Here is a 24449-nt window from a genome sequence, read left to right as displayed (position 1 = left end):
CACGAGCCACCGCTCCACTCTACTTCTTACTAATTTATTAAAAAAAAACATTAAAAATATTAGTATTCCTTGAATGTGTGTGCCTATTTAAAAATTACATAATTAAAAAAAAATCATAAAAAAAAACATTAAAAAAATACATTATATAATTTTTCAAAAATTAAAAAAAAAATTTAAATAGCGTTGGCCGATCGTTGGCCGATCGACACGCCACAATGGCGGTCAGCGCATCGGCCAGTGACACGCAATCGGCTAGCCTACGCCGAAAATTTGGCCGATTTCCCGCTAGCCTAATCCAATGGTTCGGCTAGCCGACCGGCTAGCGACACGAATCGGCTAGCCGGTTGGCTAGCCGACATTGAAGATGCTCTAACAATAACCGATCAATCAAGTTAATCCAATTACATTAAAATATTAAAAAAAATGAACATTTTCAGTTTCGTTATGGGTATACAACAAATATTTAACTGCATGTAACAAGTTTATGAGATGATTCTATATGAATTATACTATCGTTATATTGTTAGGAAAGTCAACAACACGTAGTTTAATGTTGTCTGATTTAATTAAAAAGGTAGTTTTTGTTAGGATAGTCAACTAACACATTTGTTTTACATTGTCTGATACAATTAAAATTTAAAAGATAGTTAATGGAAATTTAATGATTTACTAGGGGCAACCTTTATTTACATGTAGGAGTAATTCTTAAAATATTAAAAAAGACTTAGTAATAAATAAAGGGTGCTCTCAAAATAGGCTAATGGGCTATGGGCCTAAAAATTTTACTATTTTGTAACTTTATCTGTTGAGCCCAATTGTCCAGATCTGCATCGTAGAGAGATGGAAATTACAATGGAAAGTACTCCCTTTGTTTTATTTTTTCTAATACAAAGAAGTTTGTGTGAAGTGTATTAGAAAGTGGTGGTGGTGACTGTTGGTCATACACAACATATATGCCGAAGCTCTTACTATATATATTGCACTCCAGCCACACTTGAATTCACTAAAAAATCTACCATCAACCAAACTTTTCTCTCTCTCCCTTTCCCTCTCACACACACAAATCAAGGCTGTAGCCTGTACTAAACCTTTTGAAGGTGCAGTAAACACTATGGAGGCCGATTTAAAGCCAACAACAGCAAAGATTGCTGAAGAAAGCAGTCTTGATTGGAGAGGAAGGCCTTCCAACCCCCTCAAGCATGGAGGCATGAGAGCTGCTGCCTTTGTTCTAGGTACTATATTCATATAAAAGAAAATTAAAGTATAATATTGTTGTGACATGGAGTAAATAATGTGCAGGGCTTCAAGGATTTGAGATAATGGCTATAGCTGCAGTTGGGAATAATCTGATAACCTATGTCATCAACGAGATGCACTTTTCCCTCTCCAAATCTGCAAACACAGTCACTAACTTTATTGGAACTATCTTCCTCCTCTCTCTCCTCGGTGGCTACCTTTCCGACTCTTTTCTCGGCTGCTTTTGGACCATCCTCATCTTTGCCTTCCTCGAACTTTCGGTATATATTTACATTACTATTTAGTATGATATTATCCACTTTGGACAAAACCCTCATGGTTTTCTCTTTGAAATACTTTCAAAAAAACTTCATACTAATGAAGTATATAAATTGATGCAGGGTTTGATCTTGCTATCGGTGCAAGCCCATCTGCCCCAACTGAAGCCACCGCAGTGCGACATGCTAAACGAGAGCACGCAGTGTGAGGAGGCCAAAGGGTTCCAAGCCCTAATATTTTTTGTGGCTCTCTATTTGGTGGCGTTAGGGAGTGGATGCCTTAAGCCTAACATGATAACTCATGGGGCTGACCAGTTCAACCAAAGGGATGAAAAGCAATCCAAGAAACTATCATCCTACTTCAATGCTGCCTACTTTGCCTTCTCAGTGGGCGAACTCATAGCCTTGACCCTCCTTGTCTACGTCCAGACCCACTCGGGCATGGACGTAGGGTTTGGGGTCTCGGCAGCCGTCATGGCCATGGGGATCATCACTATGATCTCCGGCACGTTTTTCTACCGGAACAAGCCTCCTCAGGGAAGCGTCTTCACCCCTATTGTACAGGTTGGTATTTTTATTTATTTTTAGTTATTTTGCATAATTATTTATGTCACAATTTGCATATAAAAAATTAGAGAAAAAAGTAAATTAAAAATTCATGTGATGCACAAAGAAGCATTCATAGTGGCACCAATCTCCTCGCCCATAAGGCCATAATAAAGATGCCCTTTAATTAGAAAATGTCCATAGCACCCAATTTTGTCAACTTATTTTATGCATCTAAATGGTTAAATAAACAGACAATTTAAAGACTCGAATTTGAGATATTTGGCTCGATCATTAACTATTATTCCACTAGGCCAACGTACGCACATATATATTTTTCATGAATTACTTATAAATATATATGGATCTAGATGTGAGTTAAATAAAAATCGGATTGTTACACTAACATGAGAACACTTTTATTGAACGTATAGTATAATGTACTCGAATGAAAATTAAATGCATCATAAAAAAATCACATTCCCTCCAATATTTAATCCAATGTTTTTTCTAGAAAAATAATTTACAATTCGAGCTTTGTTTTTGTTTTAGGTGATTGTGGCTGCAACTTTGAAGAGAAAGCAAGTGTGCCAATCTGATCAGGGCAGCCACTCCATGGAGCCTAGTACTGACAAGCCCATTTCCGACAGTGTTCCCAATAGTCAACTGAGCCAAAGATTCAGGTAATTTGATTTATGTATATTTCCCTTTTAAAATCAATTTCAACACGTCACGAATTCGCCACCTTTTTGTTATATATATTGGGATCAATTAAATTATAATTTTAAATGGTACTGTATCATTGCATAGCCGACTATAGGTTATGGTTACCTCAGTGCTGATCAAACTAGATCATATTTTTTATTCCACCAACCAAAATTAAAATAAAGAGCTCCTTTGTGTTTAAACACTTAATTTTTTATCTACTCCAAAAACCAAAAATAAATGAAGAGTTACATTTGTCTTTAAATATACTGTTTTCATCAATATCCAATTTCTAATAAGCTTAGATAGTATTAAAAAAAACACTCCATATATATGGTTGGCCACTTGGCGTGGAAATCACCTATATTACCAATTGAAATTGAGACTACAGTGTATATTTTATTGTCAACTTTTTAATGGAGTCCCATTTTTTTTGTTGTTTTTAATTTCAATTCTACATGTTTTAGTTTTTTAAAATAATTAGCTAAAGTTGATTCCACCCAATTTATGAATACATAATTATTTATATTTTTTGCAGATTCTTGAATAAGGCCTGCATCAAGAATGAGGAAGAAAGCGGATGGAGAGTGTGCAGGTGGGAGAAAGTGGAACAAGTAAAAATCCTAATCTCAATAACACCAATCTTCCTGTGCACAATCATGTTCAACACCATCCTCGCCCAGCTCCAGACCTTCTCCGTCCAGCAAGCCTCCTCCATGAACACCCGCCTCATTCAATCCTTGGACTTCCACATCCCGCCCGCCTCCCTCCAATCCATCCCGTACCTCCTCCTCCTCCTCCTCGTCCCCCTCTACGACTCCCTCTCCCTCTCCTCCCCCCTCCCCCGCATCGCCGCCGGCCTCCTCCTCTCCACCTTCTCCATGATCTCCGCCGCCCTCGTCGAGCACAAGCGACGCAACACCACTTCCCTCCTCTCTGTGTGGTGGCTGGCGCCGCAGTTTGTGATATTCGGGGTGTCGGAGATGCTGACGGCGGTGGGGCTGCTGGAGTTCTTCTACAAGCAGCCGCTGCCGGCGGGGGGGATGCGGGCCTCGTTGACGGCGATTACTTACTGTTCTTACTCGTTCGGGTTTTTTCTGAGCTCGGTGCTGGTGTCGCTTGTGGATAGAGTGACGGCGTCGGCGTCGGCGGTGGGAGTGGGGTGGCTCACGGATAATAATCTTGATAATGATCGCTTGGATCTGTTTTATTGGCTGCTTGCGCTGCTTAGTTTTCTTAATTTTCTTAATTATTTGTTTTGGTCGAATTGGTATTCCGTTGGCTTCAAACGTGGAGGGAGTGGCGATATTAACGTTGTATGAATTTCAGTTTATCGGAATAAATATTGTAGATATATGTCATATATTGGTTTTTATTTAATACTACTATGTTTTGTTGCATGGAACAAAATGTGTCATCTTAGGAAATCGATCAACCACAATTATAATCGAATCTTTCTGTCTTTGTGTGGGCGGCAATCCCAAAACGAAATCAAAACTAACATCCTCTCGTCACACTATAGGAACTGAAAGTGTGCCTACAAACCCACATTTCTCTGATACCAATTGATGCGAAAACGTATAAAGAATTACTTAACTTAGTGAGTAATTAGAGAAACTTCAGTTTCTTGAAATCGTAAATAATCGAAACAAAGACACCCACTATTTATAAGCGGTTGGAAAATCCTAAGGGCCTAAAAGAAAATAAAACGAAAGCTAAGAAATTAAAAATAAACTCCGAAAAACAGTAATTTATCGATGTTTGACACAGAAAATGTTTCCGGCGTTGTCTACGTCTACTATTTTAGCAGTCGTATTTGTGGGTTCCTTGCTCTAGTGCAACCACTGTTAATTGTTCTGTTAATGCATGCTCAATGAACATAGTGCCGCTACACAATAACAAAAAGAGTAAACAGAAGAACCATTAATTTCTGGTCACTAGTATTTTTTTTTTCTATGAGAAAGAGATGGCAAAGAAGGCAACTACAAAATCTATGAATAATGATGAGACAAAATGAAAGATGACACACATCGTTCTCATTTTCTTAATATGAATGATTTACCTTTTTTCACAGAAAAAAAAAAACATGTCTCAACCATGTGCCCCACTTTGTATATCCTCCAACCACCAATTTTTTTGATGCTACTGTGTTGCCTAAAAGATGAGCATGAATGGCCCTTCCATTGCAAAATCAATATAACCTTTTTTCTTGCTTTTAGAATTAGCTTTCTCGATCCATCTTGCATTGTTGGGTTATATTGATGATAACTTACCCTACTTTACCATGTATGGCAGGTTCTGTAAGGGTAAAATGCTACATGCTGCTTCTTATCTCATAAATACACATGTATTGCGAGAAATTTTACTATCAACTACTTTCGAAAACACATCATTTGTGACAACGGATAAGGTTATCCACAGCACACATCTATTATAAGTTCCTTAGTTCGGCCTCATAGCTAAGGATGGGTCGGTACGGCCAAAATTCAATATAAATAAAAACCATATCTTTAGCTTATTGAAATTTCCAATATATTGAAATTCAATGTATTGCATTTGGTATGGCCAAATTCAATACTGATATCGTATTGCTTTTATTATTTTCCATTTACTATGTCTGCATCCACGATCCACCCATCCCAATTCAATATATAAATCTGTTGAACACACCAAAATGTGCCCTCTTAATAAATATGCATACCAACTTACTCCTATTTTGTTTCTTTCTTAATTCTTTCATAGTTGGTGGTTGTCATGAACAAAATTTCGTTAATAAGCATTGAAAGATGCACACAAACAAAAAAAGTGGATTATCGGTGAATACCCATTTGTCATTGCTAATAGTTTGGAGAATGGTATTAATGCATAAGTACACTGTACACGTTTCTTTCATTTGAGTCATTGGTCGTAACTGGAAAACAGAAAGAGCAAAATTTAATTGAACGTACTTGCAATGAAATGAGGGCAGTGAGAATTTTCGAGATAAATTTCTTGGTTTTGTAGTCAATGGATAATAAAGTACTTGTATCAGTTACTAATGGACAGAAAATGAAAATAGAATAATTCATGATCTTTTAATCTTTCCTCTTCTAATGCAAAATAATTGAAAACTATCACTAATTTACATAGCACCAGCCAAAATAACAGAGAGAAGATTTAATGGTGAAAAATCGAGGATATGTCATTCTGGGTCAATGATCCTAATACCAGATAAATACCCAGACATCACGATGAGATCACTTCTTTACATAATTTAGCCTCACATGTTGGCATTTGCATAAACAGTGTGTAGTACAACCCTCTGATCAGTATCACAGGTTCACCGATGTCTGCAAGGCTCATCGGATGTAGCAATGTCATTCATTCCGGATGGATGAGTATTTCTCAGATAATGTCTTGGACTTGCCAATTTCATTCATAAGATTCTTAAACTTGTGACTACAATCTCCTCCACTGCAAATGAACAAAAAACCAGGGCGTAAAAGAGTTAAAATATCAAGCTTTTATCAACACATTATCTTCTAGATATTTTCACTAATATAGGAAATTGTGAATCTGAAACATTATTTACAGACAAAGCAAGATGAATCATCAGAAGATGCTTCATAAGATCAGATACATTGGGAAATGTAAATTAGTGGGTATCTTTTTGTGGATGGAATGTCGTATATTGTGAAACTAATAAATACTTCACATGTATAACAAGAAGCATATGGATCCCATCTCCCGAATCAACCACTTAGTGAATTACAAATCATGGGCATCTTGTTATCCAGAGTTTTAAATCAAGTAAATATTAGACATCCATAGTTTTAAATCAAGTAAACAGTAGACATTGATAATCTCTCACTTAGCAATCCAAACAAAGCCTCAAAGTGCATCACAATTAGTATAGAAGGTATGGGGCCCGAAAGAAAAAAAAAATCTCATAAACAGGATAGATTTTCTCTCCCTTAGACTTCTACTGGAGAAGAGATGGCATAAAAAATACACCTAACATGAAAAATTGCAGTGACAGAGCAGAGCAGAATGCATAGGATTTTGTGGAGAGTTCAAAGAAAAAGCAAAAGCATGCCATCACCTCATCTAGAAAGATCAAGAATTTGTAACTTATGTTGGATTTCTTATCATCTTGGACAATGAGTATGACCAGAGTTCAGGGGAATGTAAAAAAAGAATATTCCTTTTGAGATATAAATATACCTTATTCGGTTTAAAGATGCGATCGCTCGAAGGGCACTTCGGATCATGTCTTCATTACGATCTACTTCTTGTTTGACCGCATCTTGCTTGGGCCTAAAATTGATGGTCTTCTGGAGAGGATCCACCAACGAATCCAATACTGGAAGTCCATGTAAATTACATTATAATGTATAAAACGTACTCGTATAAGAGCAGGAAGTAAATATTAGAATATTCTGAAAATATATAGTAATAAATGGGCATACCTGCCAAAACAGCAGATGGGCACTTATCAGCCAACTTTGAAAGGATAAGATGGCAAGGCATTTTAACATCATAATGATCTACAAACAATGAAAAGGTATGAGATTTGAAACTCAATTGTCACTTGTTTGGCACATATAACAACCAACGGAAGTGCAGAGACCAAGGAGAAGATGATTGGTGCTTCAAATGTTTGCTTACCATCTAAACCAGATAAGAGGTATGGTACTAAAAACGAAGATGGGTTGACTTGATCAAGGCAACTTTCTAACAAAGTGTCCACACATTCAAAAGCAGCTTTCCTCAATTCAAGCCCATCATCTACTGTGTGCTTGAAAGGGCCAAGATCTACTGTCCGGATCAATTCTTTCTGCAAAGAGAAATTTCAGAATAATACTTTATAAGTTCCTATTTCCAAATATTATGCTGCTGCTATAGGCAAATAAAGTGATAACAAAATGTGGGGTGTTACATTTAAGCAAGCCAAAAAAGAGAGAAAATGTTTTGCTTGAGAAGAATCGACAACATCATGAATAGTTATAAGGCAGAAAACCATATAGCATGCATGAATTCAGGAGGGGCCTGTATGCCATTAAATTCAAGGATTAATCGTAGTTTATGGCCTGACCTTTGGGTCAAGTTGCAAAAATGGCCCAATCCTCACAAATCTCAGAAGGGAAACCTGACCTTATTCAAAATGTTGCAATTATGGCCCAGGCCTGCATTTCCTGGCTTAATATTCTGATGTGGAAGCCCCAAACTCGATGCCGTGTTAAATTTAAAACAGATTCGGGCCTCCCATAATTTTGAGCCTAAAATTTAGGCATGGGTCATATTGCAACTTCTCCTAAAGTCACGATTTGTTTTGATAATTATGAAGGTCGGGTCGTTTGGTTATTTGGCCCAAGGTCAGGCCATGAAGTAACCCTTAATTCAATGAATGCAATATACTTCAACCAGAAGAGTGTAGTCGGAACAATTGAAAGGAACTTGCTTCATAATAGTATTACATAAGTAAAAGGAGGCAATTTAAAATCGCATCCATTATAAAGAATAGTTTCCATTTTAAGGCTGACATGATAAAAGGTAACAATATACAGCCATGCCAAATAGAATCATTTGCTTATTTAAGAAAAGTGTTGATTGGTTTAAGACAAGCATCTTAGAATATGAACACACTCCTGGTCAACGGGAATGCATCTGATAGCATTTGGAAGGTACATTATCTATGATTGTGAGTTATACTGAAGCACTTACCTTTATTACTGTTTGATCATAGAGGAGTGGCAATAGCTCTGGTAACAGCGACTTTATCAGGTTTGGTTTATTATGAGCAGCAGTACTCAGGGCCAAAACAGCAGCACGTCTCACATGCTGCATATAGACCAATAAACCGTGAAAATTTGCATTTATGGTCAAGGATCTTCAAATGAGGTATTTAAAATGCAATTCCTTCTCCTAACCAAAACATTGGGAAAACTGATGACTCTTAAAATTTATTCAAAGTGGGTTTCTGACAATTACCCGGTCTTGATCCTTGATAAGCATCAAGAAAGTAGAAATCTCTGGGTACAGAATCTCGTCAATTTTCTCCTGCCGCTCAACTATAGAATATTTCACTGCTATAACAACAGTTGCCCGGGTGAATGCAGCAGGACTGGATGTCCTCTCCTGCAAGAATATTTCAAGTATATTACTCAATGCAAGAAATATCAGGTGTATTATGCTTATAGAAAAGCTCAAAAGCACATTACTTATTTTTAGTAGATACCTTAAGAGCAGGAACAAGTTTACCAGGCTCAATAAGAGCAATTTTCCCCAGGCACTCAGCCACCACATTACGAACACCCTCTTCGTCACTTTCACAGTGGTTAAATAGCAATTTAGTGATCTTGTCAACACTGGAATCATCAAATTCAGCTTTATCTACAGATTGTCTCACGATGACCTATAAGAAGGTGAGTGTTTATCAAGTTCAAGTATGACTAAATAATCAGAAGACACTAGTATCTCTTAAATGCATGGATCTAAGAGGAACACACCTCCTTCAGAGAATGGAGCAACAGATACTGCTTCTTTTGCTGATTATCAATTTTGTCCAAGATGAAAGGCAAATATTTAGGCAGATTCCCGACTGCAATGTTTCCCAGGGCATAAGATGCAGCGGATTTTATTTCTTCAAATGGCGACTGGAAAGACTCAATAACAATGTTCTCTATGTGGTCATGAGAACTTAAATCTTTTCTCCTGCCAATTTCTCCCAAGCACAGCAAGGAGAGATGTTGCTTGGCCTATGAGAAATAACGGCAAAACCATAAGAGCACTGGATATATGCCATATAACCAAAACTTTATTGTGCAATAAGGATTGAACAAATGAACTTCATGAGCTTACAGAACCATAAGATATGGCGGAAAAAACAATACAACATATAGAATGCAAAGAAAAAGGAAAAATAATTTCTAAATCACAAAGGAAGATTGTGCCCTTTGTGTATTTACCTTCAACATGTAAGTGCCATACAAGAAATAGTACAGAATTATTGAAAGCATGTAAGGCTTTTTGTATTTACTTTCAACATGTTCACAACATCTGTGATCTGTCCCACAGTCAACAGGCACAAGCTGCCAAGTATTATATCCATTATCCAACAATCCAGTCTTACATATAATATGTAATTGTTTCTTTTACATTGGCCATAATAATATATCTTAGAACCTGCCTTATTAACTATTCTAATAGCAAATAAAAATATTTTAGGACCAGACTCAGTTATAGTTCAATAAAGTTCTCGTGACATCAAAGATCTGAAGAAGGTTCCAGACTCAAGCAAATACTTACAGCATGGGTGAGCCAGTTTGTTTAGTTAGGGTTTGTAATAAATGTACAAGTTTATGCCATGGGCATAAGTTTGAGCACAACATTCATCAAGATAATGCCTACTTCAGAACTAATAGTAACTTATAAATAGAGCTTCAGAGAAAATTAAGGTGTAGACAAAACCAGATTTGCATACAGAGTTGGTACTGCTATCAGCTTTTAAGATGTCTGTAAGCATGTTAACTGTAGAGGAACACTTTTTGTCGCCAGCAGATAGACAGAGAACAGCCACACATTGAGCAATTGAGAATAAAGCCTGTTTCGCAACAGCACCAGCCTGGGCAGATGGTTTGGCAGCAGAAAGAAGAGAATCAAGCAGTACATCAAAGCTTGTGTTGGCCGAGTAAACCAGCGCAGTGAAGAAATTTCGTAGTGCCTGTGATTTTCCAAAAGACAGAGTAAAAGAGAATCAAACTTTTTATAAGGCTATAACATGTATTAATCAATGAAATATAAAATTACTAATTAGTACCAGAAGGGCCTGGCCCTGGAGCAGAGAGCTTCTAATTAAAGTCAGAGCTTGTGGCAGAACTTTATTTCGGACAGTCAGACCGACAGTCGGACCAGATCTTTTGTCAGCCATTAATGTGCAACACAATTCCAATGCAAGAGCAGCCATATGCAAGTCTGAGTCACTGAAAAGAAAAAAAAGGTAGAATCAAGATTTACAAATGGAAACTTATCTCGTTAACAAAAAAAAAAAAAGCCAGCAATAGTTTGGTGCATTGACAATAGATCAAATATTGTTAAACCTGATCAGAGTTGAAAGCTCAGCAACAATGACTTCATAAGCAGCTGAACCAATTTTGTCGCCATATCCTACAATAAGTGTGTTCAGTGTCCCAAGTGTAGCCTGTCTTAGCGCTCGATTGGCCTATTCAAGTAGAACAATCAAAACAGCTCGGTTTACACCATATGGAAAAATTCACTTGAAAGGGAAGAGTAGTAGGTTATACCTTTCTTAGAAATGCAGTCAACTCAGAAATTACATGCTCTAAAACACACGATAGGTCAATGTGCAGAGGAGAAGCAGCAATGACAGCAAATGCCTGGAAAAAAAATAGAATAAGGGTATGGCGATTTACAAATGAAACAGTAAACCAAATGTAACGTGTCATTCAAAATGATTCATATATGTTTAGTTGATAATACTCCACTGCTTAAACAAACAGAAGAAGTCCTTACAGCTAGGTGATGCAACATAAATAATGTTCATGCAGTTTATGGGTTCACCATTCACCCATTGGACTAAGTGGCAGATGAGATGATAGAGTAACCAAAGTCATGTTACAATTTGATGCATATCAATCTCCAGTCACTAAATAGCTATCAGCACTATTCCTCATTTCTTCTTAGGTTCATTTGTGCGCAGTTTGTTACCAAAGGCATCATGCATCCATGTGCATTTCTCATAGAGAAGCTGGTGGACACACACACATTATATTCATACATTTAAGTAAACAAAACACCATCCCAGTCATGGACCACATGCAGGCAGCTTCTTGTGTACCCAATAACCAATAACGCCACCCATTTCCTCAGTCACCATACTCCATCTCTGGGGCGTTAATTAACATTTTGGGCATAGAAGGTATGTTTGCTAGATGGCTAGACCCATGTAACATAAAGAAACATCCAGCTAAGAATACAAAGTTTGTCCAATAATGAAAAGTTGTGCATAGTTGTATATAAAAGAAAAAAAAAATCATAAAATGTTATATAAATCAAAATCCATTAAATGTACCCAATAACCAATAACACCACCCATTTCTCAGTCATCATACTCCATCTTTGGGAAGTTGATTAAAATTTTGGAGATAGAAGGATTAGTTTGCTAGACCCACATAACATAAAGGAACATCCAACTCAGAATACAAAGTTTGTCCAATAATGAAAACTTGCACATAGTTGTATATAAAAGAAAAAAAAAATTAGTGTTATATAAATCAAAATCCATTAAATGACTAACCTTGACAGCTGTAAGACGAGTAATCTCATTTCCCATTCGATCAACAAGCACAGGGAGGCATGAAGGTAGCTCTGCCCCGAGATGATCACCAAATGTAGAAACCACAAGTCCCATGCAAGAAATTGCACATTCTTTCACTTCCTGCAAAGGATAGGAGTAAGACATGATAATAGAAAGAGCACAGGATATAGCTGCAAGACTGTTGCTAACCTGATCCTGATCTTGATTGGTCAAACGTGACATGATAGCAGCATATATAGGATGGACATAGGGTTTAAAATCAAAATCAAATACCTGGACAAAAAGATAAAAATTACATTTTCAGAGGTAAATACTCCTAACAAGTAAGCTATAGGTTCAAATGTTCAAATGATAAGAAGAAAACCTCAATATCTGGTCGCACGACACGAACAAGTTCTCCACATACTCTTAATGCCTCTGCTGTAACTTTATAATACCGTTCACCAACAGAAGATATGATTGGAGCAGATATTGCCTAAGAAAACAGGCACAGATACTCAGTACAGAACTATGACAATATTTCATAGAATTAGAACATTTTCAAATTCATGAACATCAACCATACAATTATTTTAAAGGAATAATACAAAATGAATGATAAAATCATTACAGCCAAAGTATTTATCTAATTAGGCAGAAAATAGGAGAACTTTTTTCAGCCTGATATTAAAGCTCACCAAACTTTATATCAGCACAGAACTAAATGAAAGAATCAAAGCCTCGAGACCCAAGATTCAGGCAAGAAAGCTAAACAGGTCCTGTTACCCCCTGATATATCGTTAAACATTCAGTATAGAGGTCTGTGCTCTTAATATTAACTAGTAAGTACTACAGGAGTGATTTTCCATTGTATGGCATCTCTCTCATCAAGTGAAGTTCCAGCACAATCCTCGCCAAACATCCATAAACATTGAGAAATGCAACATGTATATAAACCAGAATAAAAATATAAATACAGAAAACCAGACCTCCTGGAAACAATAAAAGGATTAAAAAAACAAACGTTATTGTGCCATGACAAGCATTAAGTGTTAAATATCATTTATAGCATCCTTTGTTTGTATGCATAAAAAGCTATAACTCGAAATTGACTAACAAGTCCATTACCCTTAAGGGATTAAAAATGTAAGTTCCCCAAAGTATTAATAATAAAAATAGACGTACTAATCTGATTCTGAAGAAAACAAAAAACTAAACAAAAAATAATTGTGTTGTGACATTCATGTAACAAATAGTTGAGGAACTATATAAATCAGTGACCAACTTGATTAGACACTACCTTGATGTACGGATGAAAAACAGGAGGAGCATGTGAGGCCAACACTAATCTAGTAAAAACAAGAGCTTCAATCTTTAAATTTGAGGTAGAAGATTTGTCCTGTCGAAGAGGTAAATGCATAATATATAATCAAAGTTCTAGGAAAACATGAAATAATGAAACTCAAAACATGAAAGGGAAAAACAGAAAAAATCTTACACAAAGTGCTTTCTCAATTCCAGGCGTCAGAGATCCAATATGTTCTGCAAGGCAATCAGGCAAAACTATCACCAGTTCTTTCAAAACAGAGAAAGCTCCAACCTGCAGAACAACCTAAGTTATGAACTCCCAGTGCTCAAGATTCTGCATACCACACAGTATCTTGTAATTTATTCTACCTTTGTCTTGATAGATTTCTCGCGTAACTGTTTATTTACAGATCGAACAATCTTTGCCACCTCTTGCTTCAATAGATATCTAGGACTGCATAATGTTGCAATAATAGAAAGAATAAACAAATTCCGATCAGCAAATGCGGACAACGGCAGTGTATTTTGCTCCATGGATGGAGCATCATTATATTACTATACAGAAAAGAAGAAACACATTGAGAATATTGGCAATTTTGGTTAGTAATTGCCACAAGTGGATGATGAGCATCTAATAGATACTAGAAAAGTTTATGCTAAGTCCTACCCCAGCTATGATCTTTTTTGTTTGTTTTTTTTTTCCAGATATATAATCAACATGCAGGAGACCAGTGGTTTGACAAACATGAAATCAAAATATTCAACATACTACTAACAATATGAAGTCAGTATGTATAAGAGAAAATAAAAGCACTATGCAACATAATTCGTTTAATCGCCTTATGTACAAACAGAAGCTCATCAAATTCTATGAGCAATAAACTAATAAATGGGATTTAATACACAACAGAAGAAAATCCAAGCAACCAAGAAGGAAATATACACTTGCCTTGATTCATCAAAATCTGTCTGGCCTTTTGTAACATTTCCTGTTTGTCTTAGTAATTCAATGAACGTATTGAAGATATCCATCTACAGCATAATCCATTAGATAAAAGAAGAAGAAGAAGAAGAAGCAGCCTCACTGTCGCACATACACAATATAATTAATACCTTGACATTCTCTTCCCTTTCTTTAAACCTATCAATCAACTTTGGACAAGCCTGAAATGAGTAGGGTTACAAACTCAGTTCTTCATACAGCTTATCCGTGAGTGAAAGAAACAATAGATGCAGAGAACAAAAGAAAGGACTTATCTTGCATATCGAAAAAACATCGATTGACCATCATGTCTAGTTGTCTACATTTCTCACATTCCATATTAACAGAAAAGGAAAATCTCTCATCCATGAATACCAAGAAATAGATGCTTAACCTTAAGGTAGTTATATCATATGCTTGATTTTAGAAAGAATTCAGTTACAGTGTATATAGTAGTACCACAAGCTTTCACCAGTTATTAGATCAAAAAGGGCTAACTGAGGGCACGATCAAATATTTTATACATAATAAACATGGCTCTGGCACATGAGTCTCCCTTAACATGAATGCCTTGGTTTGTTATATCTTCAGCTATTAAAATTTGTGTCATGTGATAAAAACCAATAAGAAGCTCAACTCTTTCTTAATGATCAACCAAAAGGGTTTTAAATCCATGATTCCATGCCCTCCCCCAAATAAACTTTTGTAGAAAATATCCGCTGCAGTTACTACGTTGGCATTCTACTTGCATGCATTTCATCAGAAAGTAGAACAAGAACTTATAGAAAGAACACTCTCTCGTGACATTCATCTTTTAGAGTAGAGTAGAACCAAAGAGTTGTATATTGTGTGTATCTCGTTAGTTTTTCGAATTTTGCCAGCTGGCCCAGCTCACACAAAGCTTCATATCTTTTTGTGCCATTTATTTTGGAAAAAAGTTCTAAGATCTCATGACATATATCAATTGGTCTCTCTTGAATGATAATACTCCCTCCGTCCCGTAAAAATATGGACACTTACCTTTTCCGTCCTTCCATAAAAATAGCTATTTCCATTTATGGAAAGTTCTCCCCAACTCCACTAGGGGCCACCATTAAACACTAATAATAATGTGGGTAATGTGGGTCCTACCATCCACTAACACTATTTTAACTACCCTTCTCCTCTTCTCTCTTACTTTACGAATTATGCATTAATTCTCATGCCGTCCCAAATGTCCTTATTTTTATGGGATGGAGGGAGTATATAATAGCCAAAGTGGGGACAAAAGTAAGCAATATAAAACCTCCAGGGACAAGTTACAGTTCTAGTGGGGACAAAAATATAGGTACAGGTACTGACAATCATGCATAACGATTTCCATGTGAATGCTGTCATGAGTATGATATTCAAAACCAATTTATGTAGCCAAAGCATACAGGTCTTTCAGTTCTGAGAATCTCAATGCGAGCCACTTAACTGTAAAACCCTCCATGTTACAGCAAGTGGCAGGGATGAAAAACTGATAGACTGTATACCTCTTCATATAGTCTTGAAAGCATCTCAGGCCGAGAAACAATTAAAGCAGCTAAACATTTGGCAGCAGCTCTCCGCACTTTCCAGCTTACATCTTCATCATCAGTGTACTCATTAGCACTATCACTACAAGCATAAAATAACCATGAGAACATATTTTCTCGAGCATAATTTCACAGACAATAAATATTAAAACATACTCATCTTCCTCCTCCACATAACTCTCGTCATCTGTGTCTTCTTCCATGTTATCAGTAAAATTTGGATCATGACTCAGAAATTCCAAAGTAAGATGTAAGATTTGGTCACAGTAGGAAGAGATATCCCTGGGACACCTAAGTAGAAAACTCTCTAATGCCTACATCAGAACATATACGATGCCTTAAAGGAAAAATGCAACAAAGAAGTGGGAGAATAAATTAATAAAATAGTAATAAAAAAATAAAAATAAAACAAGAATAAACAAAGTACCTGCAAGCTATACTCACGAAGCTCTTCGTCATTCTCTGATGCATTATTACAGTAGTTAATTAGAATAGGAACAGCGTCTCCGAGGTGTGGACCAAAACGATAGCCAACAGCACGGCTTCATAACAAAAAAATCCAAAGATCATTCACTATGAGACACCTCATAAATCAGTAGCATGTTTACAAAAGTCACATATTGAAATACAATGATACTACATTTTAGGAAATATCTATGGAATTTCTAATTAAGAACAGAAAATTTCCTCTAAAAATCAGTCTGCTTTTCAGTTTAACTTCATTACCAAGTAGACTTGTTCCAAATAAAATAGTCCAACATAAGGATTCAACAACTGCCACTTTACTATACCATCCTAGAATGAACATGTGCACAATTAAATTTTTTCCAATCCCAGTAAACCAAAGCATCTATATCCAACCTAGCTAATAGTAATGGATCAGACTAACAGTCCAACGCTGTATGAGTATTAAACTGTCAATTAATTCATTCACTTCTACAATGTAGCATGTAGTAAAGGAACAACCCTGAAGAATTAGTTTATTAATCCACTAGAACTGAGCAGATTTTCACCTAGAGATGAGCTATTGCAACTAGAACTTTGCTCCTAAACTGCACTTGAAACAGTAATGTAACTTGATGAACATAGTATAGTAGATATGTTGTGCCAGCAAAGTTATATAGACGCATGTAACAATAAAAAATAAAAAGAGAGAGAGAGAGAGAACTGCTCAACAACTTACCTCAACGCCCCAATCATTTGAATATCTGTACGAGTAAGTTCTGATTTTGTTGTTTGGTTTTTCAAAAGCAGGATGATTTCAACTGTAGCCTTTGCCAGCAAATCATCCGACAAGCTTGAAGCCAGTGATGCTGCAACAGAAGTTTTACATTACACCATCTCAAGGAATTATGAGGTCATTTGAGAATACGAAACAAAATGGTACATTGTTCTAGAGTACACTAGGATCAGTAACCTTACCAATGCATGAAACAGCCTTCTTTCTCACACTGGCCTGATTGGTGTTCAACTGGGGCAAAAGTGCACTCAGCAGCACCTCATGATCGGATGCCATTAGATTGCCATATTTGTGTAAAACATCACACAAAATATCAAGGCATTCACATTTGATTTCTGTGCCCATCGCCTAGAGAAAGAAATAAAATAAGTTTAATTGGAAAGAGAAAATAAAAGGCACGTCTCGTGTTGCTGTAAATTTGTAATAAGACATAAAAAATACAACACAATTAAACCGTTGATTTGATTGTTCGAACACTTCAAAGCTTTATAACTAGTTTTTTTATTCAAGAACTTCATTTAATTTTCTCAGAATTCTAGTGCATTTTATAAAGGAGAGTAGCTACTCTACTTTGCAATAGTCAGATGGTAAACCTAATAAAACTTAATTCGTCTAGATGAATCCAAAACATATTAGAAAAATCAGGTTAATAGCATCCACATAGTCTATAGAGAAAAAACCAGAAAGACATGAATCTGCTTTAAAGTGCTGCAAGAATTGCACAACCTCATAGTCTAGATAATTTTCATCTACTTTTTAAGTTTTAACTCATATAAAGACAAATATGATATTTTTAGTGATGAGATTCTTACTAGTGGAGCATGACCAATCATGCTACTTATACCCATACTGAACCTTTGAAGCTCCTCTGGACTCCTGAACAACTACCTCATCATAAGCTTAGCCTAATTGAAAGGAGTACCATTTAATGTTTAATATCTTCAGCAGTTTCCCCCTGGTGTGAACATCGTCATTTAACACGTACTCCCTCCGTCCCATTAGAAGTGAAACATTTGTTTTTCAGCACGAGATTTTATGTCGTGTTGTTTTGTGAGTTAATGAGGAGAGAATAAAGTAAGAGATATGAAAAAGTTCAGATGATGTTGTTTCCATTTTTAGGAAACGTTTTATTTTTAATGGGACAACCCAAAAAGGAAAACGTTTCATTTTTAATGGGCCAGAGGGAGTAATATTTTAAACATATCCTAATGTTTAACATGAGCAGAAACTTCGATATCTAAACCTTTTTTTACTTCAAGAAGCTTCACCACACAAAAGGTGATCTTTTATAGGTCACTTACCCTTTGGTCAGGGTCAGTTTCATTGAAAATTTGGAATATAAAACCAACCATTAAAGGAAGTCATGAACAAAAACCTCTGTTATCATCTGAAGCAAAATCAATTAAGTTTCAAGAGTAATGATGCCATATCGCTCCGGCAGAGATAGTTTCTACATATTCTACTAACTCACAAAATTGAAATGACAGGACAAGCTTAGTATAGGTACTAGTTTAGTTTGCTTTAGAAGGTATTTGGCTAGTCAAGTAGAAGGAAAAACTGAAAGAAATATATATCACACTGACCTGTGTGACTATTCCTCGTATCAACTTGGGAGAAATGGATACAAGAACAGATTGTGCAACAGTTGCATTAGGAACTTCAGCAACAATTGTCTTAACAGCAATGCTGGCAATGTCACGATTTTGCTCTTTCCCATTGAGCAATTTATCACAAAGCTTATTAGTCATCTCAAGAACCTGCTGCTCGTGGATTTTTTTCACCAAGGGAACAAGGCTAGGAATTTACAGAAACATAACAATATATAATTAGATTATAGTTCACCAGCATAGCATACAACTATAACTTCTGGATCTACTTTTCCATCTCCATGCAGATAAGACAGTTCATATAATAGTTTGGCAACCTTTTGAAAGAACTCCTCTATATCATGGAAGTAGTCCTGAAAGCTCATTCTTCACAAACAGATGTATCACTCACATGGTTGTGTTGCCAAGTAAACACATTTAACTATGCGTAGCTAACGATACAGCATCTACTTTACCTATCCAGTACAATTCAACCATTCTAATTCATGCAATATAAAAGTAGAACTAAAACTTAGAAGCTATTGTATACATAGAAATTTTATCATCTGCAAGAGTGTAAATGGGTACTGAAGAAAATCATTTGAAGTAATATAAAATTCACAACAATTTAAGCAGAGAAAAAATCAATAAAAAAAATTAAGAAGCAAATACAAAACACAGTGAATTAAGCAAGCAGTGGGATCAGACCACTTGACAGCTAATCCGGAAACATCGCCTGCTGCATCATCGAGTTGCTGAATGACAATGTTAGAAAGCTTCGCTTCGAGATCAACATCGAGTTTAAACCCTTCTTTGTTCAACTCGTTAAGCAAATCAGAAGTTGCCATGTATCTGTAGTCCTTATCCTTACCAGTCATCTGCATTGCGTTGCACCCCCAAAATCATTCAAAATATCAATCAATCACATCCTGCCTGCCATACACGGCAGAGGGGGAAAAAAAAGTGGACGAAATCAGCAATGAGGTGTGTTTACCTTTTCCAATATTCCAGTTAGGGCTAAGTTCGCCATGTTTGCAGGGCGATTGTAATCAATTTAGAGCGGCCGCGCACTTGAAATAGAGGGGATCCCCCGGCGAAGAAGCTAGCAGATGGCTAGGGTTCCGGAATGATAAGCGTTTTAACGCGGCGGTGATTTTGAGAGAGAAACATGCACCGAGATGGAGTGTAGAGTGTAGAGTGTGGACGGCGAGGGCTTCGGAATTCAATGGAGTGAAGAAAGCAGAGGATGAAAAGACTTTCCGTTCCTTCACCTGAGTCTGAGTTGCAATGTAATTTCTGTTTTCTTAATCATCTAATTGCAATTTTGGAAAAAGGTTTCATATGCATATTAGATAGTGCCTAGCAGGAGTACATCATATCAGAGCATTTTAATATAGACGAATATTATAGTATGTAGATTGTTAAGAATCAATTATCTCGATGAGAGATGTCATGAAAACATACTCCATTTATATAAGACAATTATATTAACTTACTATTTATTTTATATATTGAATTTGGATTATTATAACATTGCAATGAATATTAGTATTATATTGCAAATCGGCAAAGATAGTACTTGAATTACCTTTTTTTATTTGTATTTTTTGTGTTAACATGTACCATTAGAATTTTGTTAAAATCACAATAAAACAAAAAAAAAATTAATAATTTAAATGAAGAGAATCATATAAATTTAAAGTTGTTTAAATAAACTAGGAAATATAAAAATGATGTGTCACAACATTTAATATAGCAATGAGATTTTATTTGTTGAGTGTGCTTTAATAAGCGAGAGGTGAGTGTTCGGTCATTTGTTGAGCGCTTTGATGAGCGACAGCTGAGCACCGTCATCTCGTTTTTATTTGTATGCTACTCCCTTTATCCATCAAAAACGTCGTTTTTATGAGCGATAGGTAAGCGTTCAGCCATTTGTTGAGCGCGCTTTAATGAGCGATAGGTGAGCGCCGCCACTTTTTTTTATTATTATTCTACTCCTTTTGTCCATCAATAAACATCTCATTATGTCATTTCGTTCACCAATAAATGTCACATTGTTTTTTAGTACTTTTAGTAGTGAACCTATATTCTACTAACCTTATTTCACTCACATTTCATTATAAAACTAATATGAATACATAAAAGTAGGATCCACCTTTCATTAATTCTTTTCCTCACTCTTTCTTCTACATTTTTCAAACCAGTGTCATGTCAAATATGGACTTGCAATCATTGATGGAGGGAGTATGTATCCTCTTGCACATATTGGCTCTTACATTAATTTCCTCAGCCCACTAGGAGGTGTAATTTAGTTGGGTGGGGGTGGGGGTGGGGGTTTGAAAGTGCAGGTTTTCGGTCGGGTGTGTAAATGCAAGTGTGTATCCAACCGATCGGGATAAGATTCCCAACCTAGCTGAGTAGTTGGCACGACAACCGGAACCTGGTATCAAATTAATTTCCTCAACCTACTTCTACTAGTTAGTATAGTGGAGGTAAGGGTCGAATCCCACAAGGATGGACACGTTCGGATAACTGTGGTGATATTCCTGGGTGGTTTTGGTTAGCTACCACGCTTTTGGGGTTGAGATTCTACCTAGGCGAGAAATAAAGATGGTACTTTACTGACTAGTAAGCGTGAAAATGACAGACATGTGGTTGTGTTCGAGGAAATAGGGAACAAAGTATCTCAGAGGCATGTGGAAAGTAAACAGTTACTAAATGAGGAAACTTAGACAACAGGGCTTCTCTGGTGGCTGGGTGGCTTTCTGACAGGTCTGGATGGTACAACTGAAAAGTTAAAGACAAAAGTAAAAAGTAACCCAAAAGTAAAAGTGGTCCAAGCAAAAGTAGATTGCGATGTTTTATTCTTCAACAAATATTAACAGAAAACAATATGAACACAAACTCCATAACTAAACTCAGATTCATAAATTCAAACTTAAGATCCATTAATTAAAATGCTCAACTTAAGATGAACAACTGAAACTGCAGATTACTTCTACTGACTGACATGCAAGGTGGTAATATCTACGCGGAACAGGAAACTTATGCACGAAACTTAAACTGAAACAAAACTACAAATTTCGATCAACAACTTTAGATCTAGCCCACTCAATTGAAAACACATGCAGACACTCAGAAATTAAAGGCGATAACTAAATCTAACTTTCCTAGGCAGAATAAAGCGATTTCAAACCAAAGAGACATACGAAATAGAAACTTCATAACTTAAATGGAAGACGGTGGACCATGAAACTTTTTCTAGTTCTTGGAATGCGGCGAAACGTTGGAGCTTGCTTAATGGGTGGACTATTTTACTATTTCCTATCGTTTCCCCTGAACGATATAGAGAAAGAGAATGCGAGGAAGATTTCAAGAAGATGAGGATAGAGAAGACAAATGAAGCTTCAAACATGAAAGAGGGTGCGAGACAAGCAGAGCTGATGCTAAGCGACGTAACTATGCAACGACGAGGGATCGTACTTGTGATTTAAATTAGTATAGTATAATCTTGTGTAACCTAGAAAGTGGCGACAAGACAAGGAAGCTGCTTCGAAATTGGAAGATAAGATGATGTAGAAATTTTTTTAGTTGAAGGACGTAAGCAAATTTCGGGACGAAATTTTTGTTAAGATGGGTAGATTGTAACACCCCGACTTTTTCTACCTTTCTACCTTTTTATTTGTTTTTGAAAGGACGTCGTTTGCGGACCTGAAAATTTTAGCCTTTGTTTCTTTTGTCGATAGAAGAATTTTACATAAGGACCTATTACAATTATTCTTTTACAAAGCCCAATTATTTTTTCCTTGAGGAAGTCCACTTAGTGTTGGCCCAAGTCAATTTCAGTGTTTCAGCCGAACTAATTCCCTATTTTCTGTTCCACATTTCGTGCATCACAATTTTCGCCAAATCCTAAAACCGCCAGCATCACGTTCCTCACTCATCGAAATCTGTTACCACTAATCCCTTCAAAATACCCAACAAAACACTACGGAAAGAGGATCAATGATTTACATGCTCACAAAAATCTGTTCCCCACATTCGTTCAAAATCTAAAAGAGAAACGAGAGTGCAGCGAAGAGTTGTAGCTCTTCACATCAGCGAGCAGCCAAGTAGTCACCGCAAGGACGACGGCGGTGGTTAAACGTTGACGAATCCAGCGGCGTGACTAGACACTGGAGGCGGCGCAGCGGTGTCACGACTGACAATACATAAATCGCGAGAGGGAAGGAGGAGAACAGTAGAACTACGAAAGAGAAGAAGATTTCGGTAGTCTGCGATGGATGGCGATGGCAGCGTGGCTTCGAGTGGGCCAGAGCAGCGGCGTGAGTGGATACCGGCAACGGCGCTGAAGCCAAGCCACTGTGATTTCGACGGAGACCGAAGGAGGAGATGAAGAGGACGATGGTGCAGGCATTGGGCGTGAACAGCAGCAGCGCAGCAGCGCTGCGTTGTCAGCGAGGGAAAAGAGAGAGGATGCGAGGTGACAGAAGTGCAGCGGCGGAGGAGGTGACGATGGCTGTGCTGCGATGGCGGCGACGGACAGCACGGGGCTGTACTCAGCAGCAGCAATCACGGCTGCTCATCTGGGACAGCAGCGGTGCCACGGAGGAGGTGTGCGATGGTGACAGCGGCGTTGCAGCTCGCGCGCCGGTGAATTTCAGAAGCGGCAGTGAGCATGAACATGGAAGAGAGAGAGAGATCACCGAGGGAGCTGGTGTCAGGATTGAGTTTATCTTATTGGAGAATAGAAGGGAGTGAGAGCTTGAGAAAGAGATAAAGTCAGTGACTTGATTTTCAAATTTATGAAGAGCCTAGATTTGAGAGAGGAAGAAGACGACGAAGGGGAGAAGGAGGAGATTTGGGGGTTTCAAATCCCATTATCTTCAACTTCACGTGGGAGAGAAAGAAAGAGATAGGGCCTTCCCTTTTCAAACTAGTAATTTATAGATTTAGAGTGATAAAGTATTAAGCTGGTGATTTAATTCAAGGATGTCATGGAATGAGCAGATGGAAATAAAGGAGCTAGACTGGACAGACTAATCAAACAAATTATTGGGCTGATTAAAGATGCTTCACCAGATGAGGTTTTACATATACACGTTTCATGGAACGAAAAGAGGAGTTAAAGGCTTTAAACGATTGAGGTGGGCTTTCGAACTAAACTTTTACCGTGGGCTTTCGAACTAAAGTTTTCAAGAGCTTTTGATTTAATATATATCGGTTTGAGCATCATTTTATGTGTCTGCAATTATTTAAATTCCAAGCATGATGTGAAATTTGTGATTAAAGTGAGAGTATTGAAAGTGATGTTATGTGATAATATGTGTTGATTATTGAGTGGTTTGTGATTTGCTCAACTTGTTGATGTGATGTGAGATGATGCTCGACCTTGACAGAAAAATGATTTATGTTTCAAATACATTTTGTGAGAAAAATAAAGTTGAGAAGAGTATGTCATGCCATGTTTTTATTTTGAGAAATGTCTCTTTGTTTGTGTAGCAAGGGAGTTGTCCCTACTAGACCTATTGAAATCGAATTTGGGTCTAACTAGGGAGTGAGTCCCTACTCAGGCGGCTAGTGTACACCATTGGGGATCGTGAGCCGTCTTTTGGGTCGGCCGGTCCGGTGATCGAGTTGTGGCCATACTCTCGTTCACATGTTGTTGAGGTTGTTGATGTTGAGGTTGATGATATTGAGGTTGTTGAGATGAT

General features: G+C 37.0%; 2 protein-coding genes across 2 annotated transcripts; one reads left to right on the top strand and one right to left on the bottom strand.

The window, feature by feature from the left end:
• Positions 1–1021: 1021 nt before the first annotated feature.
• LOC125224408 (protein NRT1/ PTR FAMILY 4.3-like) lies at positions 1022–4145 on the top strand. Its single transcript, XM_048127804.1, has 5 exons — positions 1022–1232; positions 1300–1517; positions 1638–2078; positions 2613–2743; positions 3304–4145. Exons 1-5 carry the CDS (start codon positions 1112–1114, stop codon positions 4085–4087), a joined length of 1695 nt encoding a protein of 564 aa, XP_047983761.1. The 5' UTR covers positions 1022–1111; the 3' UTR covers positions 4088–4145.
• Positions 4146–5776: 1631 nt separating this feature from the next.
• On the bottom strand, positions 5777–20055 carry LOC125221883 (cullin-associated NEDD8-dissociated protein 1-like). The gene is made up of 28 exons (XM_048124195.1): positions 19730–20055; positions 19444–19613; positions 18733–18943; positions 17332–17497; positions 17093–17222; positions 16337–16451; positions 16066–16223; positions 15868–15991; positions 14482–14532; positions 14318–14400; positions 13738–13822; positions 13559–13660; positions 13361–13459; positions 12446–12556; positions 12271–12354; positions 12061–12201; positions 11048–11140; positions 10844–10965; positions 10564–10726; positions 10228–10467; positions 9254–9502; positions 8983–9159; positions 8736–8882; positions 8469–8585; positions 7413–7581; positions 7214–7291; positions 6969–7107; positions 5777–6218 (listed from the first exon to the last, which is right to left on the bottom strand). The coding sequence occupies exons 1-28, from the start codon at positions 19763–19765 to the stop codon at positions 6122–6124; spliced, it is 3657 nt and encodes a 1218-aa protein (XP_047980152.1). The 5' UTR covers positions 19766–20055; the 3' UTR covers positions 5777–6121.
• Positions 20056–24449: the final 4394 nt, after the last annotated feature.

Source organism: Salvia hispanica, chromosome 4 (genome assembly GCF_023119035.1).
Source record: "Salvia hispanica cultivar TCC Black 2014 chromosome 4, UniMelb_Shisp_WGS_1.0, whole genome shotgun sequence".
NCBI classification, from domain to species: Eukaryota; Viridiplantae; Streptophyta; class Magnoliopsida; order Lamiales; family Lamiaceae; genus Salvia; species Salvia hispanica.
The sequence above is the reverse complement of the archived record's forward strand: the minus strand, read 5'-3'. Positions and strand labels throughout refer to the sequence as shown.